This window comes from Micrasema longulum, unplaced genomic scaffold, assembly GCF_059751315.1.
Source record: "Micrasema longulum isolate JH-2025_06_02 unplaced genomic scaffold, ASM5975131v1 h1tg001290l, whole genome shotgun sequence".
Taxonomy (NCBI): domain Eukaryota; kingdom Metazoa; phylum Arthropoda; class Insecta; order Trichoptera; family Brachycentridae; genus Micrasema; species Micrasema longulum.
The window spans coordinates 434,295-447,735 of NW_028278477.1; the positions used below are offsets into that span (position 1 = coordinate 434,295).

General features: G+C 30.8%; 1 protein-coding gene across 4 annotated transcripts in view; it reads left to right on the forward strand.

Moving 5' to 3' along the window:
* LOC148276074 (uncharacterized) overlaps positions 1-12,271 on the forward strand; it is a 21,694-nt gene extending 9,423 nt beyond the window's left edge. Inside the window, exons 2-7 of one of the 4 annotated variants that reach the window (XM_088234813.1) lie at positions 1,765-1,848; positions 5,253-5,860; positions 6,893-6,968; positions 7,812-7,879; positions 9,550-9,658; positions 11,204-11,311. In XM_088234813.1, coding sequence (XP_088090939.1) covers positions 5,314-5,860; positions 6,893-6,968; positions 7,812-7,879; positions 9,550-9,658; positions 11,204-11,225 — 822 coding nt within the window. In that variant the 5' untranslated portion in view covers positions 1,765-1,848; positions 5,253-5,313 and the 3' untranslated portion in view covers positions 11,226-11,311. Of the gene's footprint in view, positions 1-1,764; positions 1,849-5,252; positions 5,861-6,892; positions 6,969-7,811; positions 7,880-9,549; positions 9,794-11,203 lie in introns of those variants that run through there. The other 3 variants (XM_088234811.1, XM_088234814.1, XM_088234812.1) reach the window with 3 other exon arrangements.
* The last annotated feature ends 1,170 nt before the right edge of the window (positions 12,272-13,441 follow it).

Genomic DNA, 13,441 nt, shown 5'->3' on the forward strand with positions numbered 1-13,441 from the left:
TGATGTCAAGACAGTACTATTATCACTCCTGTCTCCGTAGTATTAAAACGTCGCTATGCTGAATACCTTACTCAATATAATTAATAGGCCTATAGAAAATTATTTAAAAAAAAGTAATTATTAGAAATAGGGCGAAAGTTGAAAAGATCTTACACATCTAGTTGTGTATTTTTTAAAATAGTGGCTACCTTTTTTTTGGTGTTTGAAACTATTGATACTGGAAAGGAAGTCATTGAATCAACTTTTTTACTCCATTTATTTTATTTAAAAAAAAAAGCACACATGAAATTTTTTGTGATATTTCAGATGATTCAAATAATATAGATTGCAACAAAAAAATGTTTAATTTAACATAAAAACTGTTGGTCCTTTTCATTTTTTACAGTGTTATACAGTTAGTTATTTATGTAATGATAAAGCAGTAAAAAAAAAATATTTATATTAATATCGTGCAATCATAAAAACAGTGTAACTTTAAAAGTACTGGGTTCACAGTAGGGGATAGAATTATACATTTCCCAGGCCAAATCCATTAGTTTACCATGTCAAGTAAATGGCTACTGTGTAGCTAAAACAGGGGAGTATGAACATCATAAAAGCATTACCTTAGATCTGTTCTTAATATCTTAGTTGGCATTTGTACCATGGCAGTATTTAACCTCTTGAATGCTGGATGACAAATTAGTAAGAAATATTCAGGTACTGAAAAATTGTTGATTTGGGTGACATTTGAGATTTTTAAAACAAGATCTTCAGTTGTTTCATTCTGTTGAGATAGAAACTTTTTGACATGTTGAAAATATTTTTATCATACTCTCCTGAAGTTAATTGTTCCTTACCATTATCATCATTACCAATCCATGTTGTTTTTGATCTGGCGTGGTTTTTCTACTTTAAAGAGGTATCTCTGCCATGAATATTTGACATTCGATCTCCGTGGATGTGTCATTTCTATTAGTCACTATTGATCCTAGGTAGGTGAATTATAAACGCATTATTTTGTATGTGATACTATGTTGCTTGTGTTTGGGATCTAATTATTTTCTATCATTAGATCTAATTTTCTGGCATATATTTAGTCTTATCGGAGTTGACGCTAAGTTCTATTCCATTAGTAGCTTGTTAGTGTTTGTTTACCCCTTTATATTTTTGCTTTGTCAATTTCCAGAGTTTCATTTCTTTTTTAAGCTCTATATTACATTATTTAGAAATTATTTTCACCCACTGTAGTTTTGTTTTTTTTTGTGATGTATTACGGCTTTTTGGTTAGTTTTCTACTTCCCGTAACGGTATCTCTTGTATTTTCATATTTTACTTTATCTCCAACTGATCCATGTTTAGTTTTTTTAACTATCATATTTTACTTTCCCAATCTTATTATTCTCATGTGTAATTTCTTATCCCTTTCATACTTATCTATTTTGTTTCAATTACATTTACCCAACAGATTTTAAAACATTCTATTATTTTATTATTGTATTGCATCTTTTAAAAAAAATTTATTAATGAAGCCATTTATTATCTCGTTTTCTTGTATTTGTTTCCTTCTTCTTTTGGTTAAATTTCTGATTCTCTTAAAGATGTACACATAAAATATATTTAAATATTTATCTGCTTATATAAAATATGAATAATATATATGTAGATTTTCTTGCGTGTGAATTATTTGAAATTTTGTTCATATACTGTCCTCTGTAGATTAGTATAAAAAGATTTATGCCAGGCATATATCTCGTATTAAGTGATATTTTTGTTTTACCTAAGTGGCCGGCGCGAAGCGGTCAGTAGCTAGAAGCGGAGATCATCCGGGCGCTGGCAGCGCGGGTGATGCGGCTTCCCTAGTTACAGGTATTCAATACGCTAAATTATTCGTCCTTATTTGCTGATTACCAATAAAAGGTGCACTTTAAATTATTTATTTATCAGCGGGTATAATGAAGTTAAGGAGGTGTATGGAATACAACTCTTTTTTAATTAGTATTTGAGAAGATGACAGTGAATTGAGGTTTACTTATTTTAAATGACAGAAACACTTTACATATACAGCCCGCGCATCATAAATAGCCAAATCCCTAATTACAAACAAAAATTCCCAATAAGTTTTCAGAACAATTAAAATGGGTTTTGGGTCAGGGGTTATCACTTCTAAGAAGAACGAAAAGCTATTCAGGTACCTGGAATGTCCTTAATTTCTTCAGTTTCTTTTCTAAACCTTTTTTGACAGTGGATAGTAAAGTTGTTTCCTCAGTGTTCAAATTTTATTTAAGCAGAATGTCCACGAAATTGTAACTTTCTGGAGGAAAAAAGCAATTATTAAAACAAAACTTTTCTAATTGAAGACGTGAGCGGATGAAGGCATTGTGTTGCAAATTTTCAATAATTCACTTTTTTTACATGGATGTAAATTTTATGTATAGCCCTTTCATATAAAACAAACCACACCGTCAAAAAGTAGCAGAAAACCAATTTTGAGAATGAACAAAGGTGTTATATTATCAATAATTGTACTTTAACCCCAGATATCTCTGCTTTTTGTTTTTGTCACATAGCACCTTTATCCACTCATGTTTCCAATTGTGAGATAGTAAGGCAAAAGTAAGTCCAATGAATAATCTGTAGGTTATAAAAGGTTATTTCTCAACAATTTCCAAGAAAGTGAAACTATTAATCAAAAAGAGGGTATCGAATTGAAACACCGCACTTTTGATGTGATGATCGTATTCAATGGCGTATAATTTTAGTATAAGTCGATGGAATTTTAATTTGTGGCATGTCATTTCAATGGTGGTCTGCTATAAATGAGCGCCTTGTGATAATATACTAAGCATATAAGCAAGATCACCAATGATCCAATAACGTATAATTAAATACACACGTTACAAGCGCAATGTCAATGGCGTCGTGAGAATGGATTTTCACTGTCACAAATGGGAATCAAGTTGTGGTAGAGTGAGTCTGAAACATTACTACATGACCAAAACCCGGTTAGCCCTTGTAAAATTATCTACTTATTTGATGGAGTTGCAGTTACATGTCCTTGGCCTGTTTAGTTTAAAACAAGTCTTGGTGCTTGTTGTGTCTGTTCCTAAATAAAATATGGTTAACAACTGCAATAATCCTATGTCCTTCACTCTTTATTATCTTCAATAACGAGTAAGAGAGATACCAAATAAATAGGTAAAAGTTTTGTTACAAATTAACTTACCGTATTTTTCGAACCATAAGATGCACTTTTTTACTCTGAAAATTCAACCAAAAATTGGGGTGAGTTTACCGTCGATGCGTCTTGTTAAAAACATTTTTTTTTCTAAAAATTGATAGATACATATTGGGGTGCGTTTTATGGTCCGATGTGTCTTTTCGTCCGCAAGACATAATGTTCTTTTGTTTGCCCTCCCCCCCGCTTAATGTTTATTATCTCGACTGACCATGCTGTACTACTCATGTTAAGGCTGCTATAAAGGCAGAATTACATTATTAAAATCAATAATTCTTGAATATTCTATTACGAGATATTCTTTGTAATACTATCATTTTATTGTATGTTTGTCACAACACGGGGTCCTAACCACTAGACAACAGTGACATGCCTAGGGTTCACTAGTAAGGCAAGACTATATTTTAAAAAAATCACTTGCATAAAAACATAATGTATACTTTCTTCACTACAGTGGTACAGTCAAAGCACCCCAGAAGGCATATTATGACATTTAAGGATAAACAATACCTTGTGAAAATATACATAGGATTGATTATCTTTCTGAGTTCTTTTTTTTTTTACCTATTTATAGTTTATTCAGATTTAAAAAAATATAAGTACAAAATGTTTGTACTAAATACAATTTTTATATAAATTTAATACATATTTTTCGAATTTTTCGAGGCGTTATCACTTCCATTAGTTTGTTTTAAACTAAAACATTTTGCCCACTTTTTTACGGTGAAATATGAAGGAGATAAACGCCGTCTAAACGTTGTTTAATTTGATTAGGCGTACGTCCTTCTTTTGTTAAAAATTAATGACCACACGGTACTCAATTTTTGTTAGCTGAGATGTTTTCATGCACTAATCATGTTGTCTGGCTGTCTACTAAAACTACTACTCTTTGAGCTGTCATATACATAGTGTTGGCTTTGTACATGTGCAACTATGACGCAACGGGGTTCGAACATGCTTGAATCTGTATATGATGAACACAAAATATTAAATAAAAAACATGCTTCTTTAAAAATAAATACTCATAAATATATGTCATTTTTATAAGTAATCGTTTTTTTTTCGCTCTAATCCATAAGCGATTTTTAAAATCATTTAATATAACAATATAATCAATCAGTATTTTGTACATTAAAAATATTTTTTTGTAAGTTTTGCGAAAGCGCCATCACTACATAATTAACATATTCATGATTCGATTAAATAAAAATACCTACATATTTAAAAACCAGTGTTTTTAATCCATAACTTAATGCTCGTACATATTATTATATTTTTACTATTAAGAATCGCAGCAAAATTCAGACTAACGCAGAAGCATCCTGTGTATATTGTATTACCATATCATTAGCAACTAATAAAGCAATAGTTGCCTTTGTCACGCTCATAAGCGCGTCTGAGTGCGAGAGAAACATAGATTATTTTCATAATGCGTATACCGTGCGATGTCATACTATGGGCTTATTCACGGATACTACACGTATGTGTAAGTATTGCACAAGTATATACCAGCTTATAAAAATCCACCAGTATTATTATTATGAATAACCTCAAAGTTAGTGCTTCAAATATACATTTTTTAATAAATAAATAGTTCAAAAACAAAACTTTCATTTGCTACAGCTGCAAAGATCATTAATATTCCTAGATGTGACATGGCACCCGGGTCGGACAGGTTTTTTAAAAATTTTGACACCTCGAGCTTTAAAGATTACCTACCACTGATCTATGGAGTTATAAGATTAAAATATTACAAAAGAGATGGAGAACGGAATGTAATATAAAAGTCTAGGCATTTACAGGGCTTATGAACTGTCATTGGCTGGTTTCAGTGGCCGTTTTACACTAACATTAACCATTCTGCCATTGTTTGAACATCCATATTTCTTCATTCTTCCATTTGTTGATTTTTCTACATCTGAAATGTTCTCCATCTCTTGTGTAATATTTTGTTGTTGAGTTATTAAGAATTTCATGTTTACAGCTTTTACAATTTGCAACTTTCAATTTTAATTGTATTTTTAATTTTTTACAGGTGATAAGTTGTTAAACCACGGCTAAAAATTGCGAAGAAAATTTTGTTAGATAAGCTCAAGATGGCAGAGCACATAGAGTCGGATGAGTTTTCTTCTCTAAATGTGAGTTTTCCGGAAGGTGAATCAAGTTCTTCGTGTAGAGAAAGCAGTCCTACATTGAGCTCTTCACTGACTCCGGTGAGTGTCTCTGAGCATTCGCAGGGCCTCAGTCCGCCCGCACCGCCGTCTACCCCTCCTCTGTCCCCGCCGCCGGCGCAGCAGAAGCCGCCCGACCCGCAGCTCGTCAGCCCGCTGCCCTTCAACCCCCAGCAGCCCCCGCCCCCGTCGGACCCCCAGGCCGCTCCCACCGCCAAGTTTCTCAAGGCCCCGACTTCAAAATTAAAGTTCAAGAAGACATCTGAAAAATCTCTAAATATCTGCCATGATTACGTAAACAGTATTTGCAAAAGAGATGCATGCAAGTTTCAACACGTTTCACTTCAAGAAGAAGAGTATTTTAAGAAAACGGGGAAGCTTCCAGAAAAAAATAACCAATCTACATTAGCACCCAGGCCAGCCCTAAATGTTCGTTCTACCGCTTTGAAAAGACCTGCTAATGATTTCTCAGGTAACTTAATTTTACATTGTGTATTTGAGCCCATCGCAGGTGAAGCGAACCAACTGACAAAATGGTAAAAATTTTGTATTTTAAGTTTTAACTTTATAGCCCAAACGTCGTCGGGTAGTTTTGCCTAGAAATAATTCAAGGATTTTTAATAACTAGTGGGTTAGATAGAGCTGTTAGTTGCTAATATCGTATTCTATTTGCGGCCTTGAATTCTTAGTGGAAGATTTATAAAAAATGCAAAATATGCTGTTTAAGATTGAATTGTAGCTTAAACAGTGCTCTTTTTTTGTAGTTAACAATATTTGTCTGGGATAAGCCAAAGTCGAGATATGCTCAAATAACCAAAATTTCGAGCATATTTTGAATTTTTTTAAAAACTTCCACTAAGAATTCAAGGTCGCAAACAAAATATGTTATTAGCAACTTACAGCTCTATCTAACCCACTAGTTATTAAAACTCCTTGAATTATATCCAGCTAGAGTGCAATATACTGACCTGACGTCTGGGCTATTTTGCGCTTTTTGCCTATTTTTGTTTACTAAACAATTTTGATAATTTTAATTAATATGGATGTTTTATGCATAAAGAACCAAGACCTAAGGTTTTTGGATTATACTGATTACAGAAATGTAATATAAGCAATGATGATTTTACCCCACCTTTAAAATGTCAGTTTGTTCACTTTACGTTAGATAAACCAAAATCTCAACTATGATCATGTCAAAAGCAGATACAATCGAAGGGCACGTATGAGAAGATGTATGAATGTGGAAGAAGCTAGGAATGTATGCCAGGATAGATATGTGTGTTCTATCCTTTTTGTCAAACAATTTGTCCAACCATCATGCCCAACTCACTTTTGTATATTATTTTACTTTCTGTTACTTTTTTAGGTTTATATTTTGATCATATTTTTTTATAAATTTGCTCTCAAATGTACCTGCAATTTATATCTACATTAAAAAAATTAATTGAACTTGTTGACTGTTTTAACAAATTAAAACTTACTTAAATATGTGTTTTTTTTTCAGGACCTCCACCGAGAAAAATGTTTGATGTTAGCCAACCCCCGCCTCTTGTAACCCAGGATTTAAATAACAGGAAAAGGTTAGTGTAAATGACTGTTGTGATTGCATTTTTATAATGGTACCTTAAAACACTTGGCGAAAATCTTTATATTATATTTTTAATGTTGGTTCAAAAAATGACATCATTTTAGATGATCCCAAAAAAGTAACGAGTTACATGAACTAGAAATACTTAAAATCAATTGATTTAAAACAAAAAATCATCTTAAACGATTAGTTGATGAATATGTATTCCCCTCTGTTTTATCCCATTTAATAATTGAGTGTTTTTCTCACAAAAATAACCCCCAAACAGTATTTTAAAATTGCATTAATAGCACTGTTTTGTAAAAATTTGTGAAAAATATTGTCTTTATTTCATGCAATGGGTAATACGAAAATAATTTAGTGTACAAACATGCACCATTGGGTGTGGCTGTATTTCAAATGCCTCTATCTCATAAATAAATTTTGATTGGTGGCACCCGTGATTTAATGGCTAAAACTTGCCTCACGCACGGAGGGCCGGTTTAGATTCTTGGTTATGTCTCAATAATGAAATGTTGTTTTATTGAGCCTGGGTGCTCTGTGCCGTCGTTCACCACTGTAGTTGGGCCTGAAACGATGCAAAAATAAATCAATTTACTCTGCGGGTGATAATGCAGATGTTTCTCTTTTATTTTTTTAAATAGTGAATACTTAACAGTTTAAAGTGATCACTTACACCTGCCAATAACTTATTAATAATAATAATAAAATAAAATCTTATTAATAATAATAATAAAAAACTGTGTATAGCACAGAAAACCCCCAAGCATGTGAAAAATCACATCTAATCATATCATATTATGTGACTCAAGTTTGCTTTGATATTCTCTTATAGTTCGGCTCCCCTAATAGATGAGATTTACAAAAGGTGTGGTTTTCCAATCACCAATGGGCAAACTCAAGGTATGTACATCAGTTTTGTTAACCTTCGGTGTAAAAAAAATATTACTTTGAAAAGTAATTAATTGTTATTCAAGTAAAAATTATCAAAGTAAAAGTAAATGCTGCATTGGAAAGCTTGCAACATTATGCTCATTACATTGATTGTCTACTAACAAATAAAAACATATAAAAAACCCACTGAACTTCGGTGATTCAAGAGATATTTTCAATTTTTTTTTTTTGTATTTATGACTGACAAAACACCTTCTCGATATATTTGTCCAAAAGTAAAAAATAATGAAAAAAAAAACTACTACAAATAAGAATTCTTGAACTCGGGGTACTCAACAATTTGCAACTTGTGAATCTGTTGGTACCGGAGTCCATGGTGTCATGTGAAACTGAGAGAGTAGAATATTTCCTCCTGTTATTTTTTAAATTGTTGCAGAATAATTTAAAACCCCAGGGCAATAAGTTGTTAACTAACATTTTTTATAGAACTGAATTAATAATCTGAACTAATTATCGTATGCTCTTTCCAATGAAACCATTTTCAGAAGTTGAAAATGAGATGAACATGTTAAAATTATAGTTTACTCTGGCACTACTGTCACGTTGACAGTCGGCATTTGAAGGATTGTTTGCAGTTGTCATAAAAATACTGTTTTTTTTTAAATGTGAAGAAACATATGTCTTTATTTGTGTTAAAAAATAACAAATGAATCGCATAAGCTATTTCAGTTTCTTGAAACATGAAATGAAATTAAGTTTATTTTAATATTTTTGGCCGTAAATGCTCTTTTATACATTTGAAATGCATTTTTTGTAATGTTTACATGATTATTAATAAATTATAGTTTTGGAATTAGCAATAACACATGTTTTTTTAAAAGCAAAACACAAAGATGTGAGTTAACAGCTTCTTGCCTTGTGGTCTTCAATTGGAAATCTGAGTTTAATTCTAAATTTAAACCATTTTTCATACAAATTTCTACTGTCCTAATACGTCCATACTCCTTTAAGCAAATTTCCAAAGTGTCACATATGTGTGTCTATACGATATATTCATAAAAAATGACACCATATCATTTGAGGAGCAACAGATCAAAGTGTATTAACTCCGTGCATTTCACTTTTGAAATATAGGCTGAAGTATGAAATTAAATACGTTTTGAAGTGCCATTATGATTGGATTTAATATTGTTTGATTCGTTGGGCAGATTTTGATATTTTAAAAAAATGTATTAAAATGCGGTTTGTTTCAGTGTTCTTGGGATACGTATTGGAAGAACAAAAAAGAATTTAAGAATTCGCTTAAAACCAAATTATTTGGATAAATGGAGTTAATACACTTTTTTTTTTTGTAAAAATTAATATTTGAGTTCTTATGATTTACCCAAAAATTATTTTTTTTGAGGGCCATTTTCAACGAGTTGTAAATAACTCACTATTAGAAAATGGGAATCGAGTTGGGGTAGAGTGGGATTCGAACCACGGACCTTTGGTCCGTGAGTCGAAGACACTAGCCACAGGACCACTTTATCTGTTGCTCATTATTTTTGATTTACCCCTGTAAATTGAGAGTCTAAAAGTCCACAAGAACTATTTTGTAGATAATTGCAATTCGTGAGTGCAAAAATGAAAATGAAAAGTTTTGTCCAATTTATGATTGTTCCTTTGCACATGTTCAGGTCCAGAGGTGAAAGGAATTATTGATCCGGGTGCACCACTCAATTCGTATTCACTTAAGGATCGAGACACTTATCTTACACAGGAGGAAAGCTATCGGATTAATCAAAGGTTTGTCTTTTTGGTATTTCAATTATGAACATTAAAATTTATTATATTCGTAAGCATAATTTTTTGCCAAGTATTTATTTACAATATGAAATAAATTATTTTTATTCTTTTGTACATGTTAGGAATATGTGTTAGTGCATTTGGTTACCATGCACAAGGTCTATTATTTGGTTTCCAACCGGGTAGTTGTGAAATATTTATTACTTCACTCAATTCTTTTGTTACCCTGGACTGCCAACTGTAGCGTAAAATATTCTTGCGTTCGTGGAATTGGTGTTCTGATTCTATTATCCTTCTTACGGGAAATATATAGGGAAAATACTGTTACTTCGTAATGATTTTTAAACATAAATTACGTACATGATGGTCTTACATTTAAAATAATTAAAAAACAAAAGTTAATTATTTATTTAACTGTATGTTTTTTAAAGTATCAAATTTAATTTTTTTTTTAAATTTAAAAATTCACTGTTTCTTGTTTTAATTTTAAAAAACTTAGAGCTTCAAGAATGGTGAATTTTTTGTATCTTACTCTCACGCCCTTATTTATTTCCGCAGACCGTTTACTCCTGTAGTATTGAACCATTATTTTTTATATACATAAAAAGGCGATATTCTTATTGAAATACACCGGTATATTATGTTTCGAGTCATCAAAATTTCATGTGAGAACACTGTGTTGTGAGGACCTAAATTTCATCTATTGGAGGATTATGGAATGATATTCTTTGGAATTATTTCAATACTTGAACAAATTCGGCATACGCTTGATTTATTAAAGTTTATTTCCTACAAATTAGCAGCATAAGTGCAAATGTATTGGACCAATTCTTTAGCATTTATTTTCCCCCCTTGACTTCGATTTTTGTTTTACTAAAATTTACTAGTTTTGTAGAAAAATATAATTTTAAAACATTCAATTTTTTTACGTTAGTTTTGAGTCGTTATGCAGAAAAATCTGTTTTGTTATTTTCCTTTTAATATACCGTTTTTACATATACTATTTGAAATATACGCATACCTATGTATTTTAAATAATATATAAATATATATATATATATTTGTTTATAACTGAAACTACTATCAGCTAAATAACAGAACACCTGTTTTGTCTCTCAAAACCTCTGCTCAAATATCCTTTTCCCTTGTTATAAACACCTATTTTATACATATATTTTTGTTCTTTAATTTTATAAAATCGAGATTTTTATTTTGTTTTAACTTGTTTTTTTATCATTACATATATCTAAAAATATTTTGGAATACGTCATCACTGACATAAAACTGGAGTCAAAAATACATGAATTATTTGTTATCTACACTAAATGCATAAAAAACAAAAATAAAAGTAAAACAAAAACTTTAACTGTGCGGCAAATCTTAAGAGAAATGCTAAATTACAATTATTTGTTGATCGGTACAAAAAACCCTTTTACCATAGACCCAGGACAGTGACATCAGCAGAGAACTGGAATGTTCTTTATTCAATTATTTTTTTTTACCAAATAATTAAGTTAATATTAATTAAATGTCTCAAAATTCCAGCAAACTTAAGCATACAAACTGATGAAATGTTCTTCCTCAATGCAATGGTAAGATAGTAAGAATTTTTTATTGAGTCATAAATAATTGCGTTTCAATTTACGCGACATATAATATTGTGCTCTGGAGCGACAAGCTTTTTCATATTGCGAATCATGAAGATTGAGTTCTTTGAGAGTGAAACGTTATCAAAAAACATACCAGGCTGGGCCATTGATGTTATGAAGGATTTTCATTTTGAATTGATAAAGTGAAAGCTGTCTCAAAAGATGTGTAACTTTCCTAATCAAATATTTTATATAGTGCTATACGGAAGGTTTAAGTTTAATTTGTCAAGATATTTTTCTAATGAGTCACATACGCAGTTAAGTTTACCAAAATTTTATTTTACTAGTTAAAAAGGCATTTAATCCAATAGTTTGCAACCAATATAATCATAATAAACAAAAAATATGTTAAAAACAAAAAATATTTTTTTTAACTTATTGTATTAAAGATCATCAAATACTCACTTTCAACAGAAAGATTTTGAAAATCAAAAAATAAAATATTTACAAAAGTAAAATAGACCACAGTGCAAAAATCATTGAATTACTTAATATGTTTTTTTTAAATGAAAAAACCACTGTCGGTTTGATTGTCGGGAATCTTATATTGTGTTATTTAATTATGCAAATAACCTTAAATATTGAGTTCAGAAATAGAAAAAGTGTCATATAAACATAATGCATTTTAGTATCACTATCAAGTTCTCTGCTTTGGAGATTGAATATATTTGCGATTTTTGTATAATTGTTGTGCTCGCCTATTCTGGCTACTTTCTGTCTCGGGAAGATGATGGTAGGTAACACCAGTCGGATGAGACTAGGACAGTCGGCCACGTCTCACACTTCCAGGTTGTGCCCTTCTTTACCCCACCTCTCCACACTGCTTTATTCTTGGCGAGATCTTTTCAACTATCAGCGTGTATACAAAATGTCTCATATCTCATTTACAGACACCCTTAGATCGCAATCACCGACATCCACAGGTCCAACGTCCAATAGAAGCATTATAAAAATAAAATAAAAAGTTCATAGTGAACATTGATTTTGTGTTCATATTGGATTAGACATTATAGTTCTAGTGTTCAATATTGGTTAAGCTTGTATGTAATTATTTTTTCTGGATTAAAGCTGACAATTTTTATTCAGCATACAGGTGTGTAACGTTTGTCTGTATTGTTAATATTGGTTTCATTACAGATAATTCTATCAGGGCTAAAATTCTATCTTTGTCACACACATTTTGAAAGCTTGCAGTATTTAATATATTTAAAAGACAATCTGAAATTTTCGGTAAAAATGCACTCTACCAAGATGACAGTGACATTTTCTTCCTAAATTGGCAGAAGTGGTATATTGTTTTTATTTAAGGTATTTTATTATACCTGTATTTTAGTTTTTAGTTTAGTGTTTAGTCAATCTTAGTTTACTTTCGGATATGTTCTTAGTTTTCTTTTGTACACACCTTTTGAGACAACTTTTGTAACTAGATTTGAGAGAAACAAATCTCGGCCCAGTCTACCAATCTAAACATAATATTTAGTATAAGCATTTTCAAATACGAAAAAAAATAAAAAATAATAACAATTTTTTTTAAACTGGCAAGTATTATCCCAACATTTTCTATAAATAATTAACATTATTTTTGTGGCTATCATAATTTAATCACTTTTTCTTTATTTGAATGACCTTTTTTAATATTATTTTAAAAATCAATGTTTGTATGTAATTTAATAATAATAAACAAAAGTTATAAACATTTCACATTATATTTAATTAATATTCATTAAATTTCTCGTCTTAATAATGCCTCAAATTTTTGCCGACTACTTAAAAGATTTGATGCCACAATAATTTAAGGCGCATTTTTATATTTCCTCACAGTGTTTTCACTAAATAAAGAATTACAACCCTATCGATGTTAAATCTCTTTCTGTGTAACTTAAATAGTTTCAAAACAGTTAATGTAAGAAAACTTCTTCAGTACCTAAATCCAGATCCTCCGCGATGCACCTCTCCCAATATTTAATACTCAACGTATTCATATTTACTTTCTTTTATGTACTTATATTATAATTAGGAATATGTACATGTAGCAAGCAATTTAAGCATATTTTAGGTCAAACCTAAAAAAAAACTCAATTTTTGGCATAAGTGTTCCTTAGGACCCTAGAAGTATTCCCTCCAAAGTCCCCAC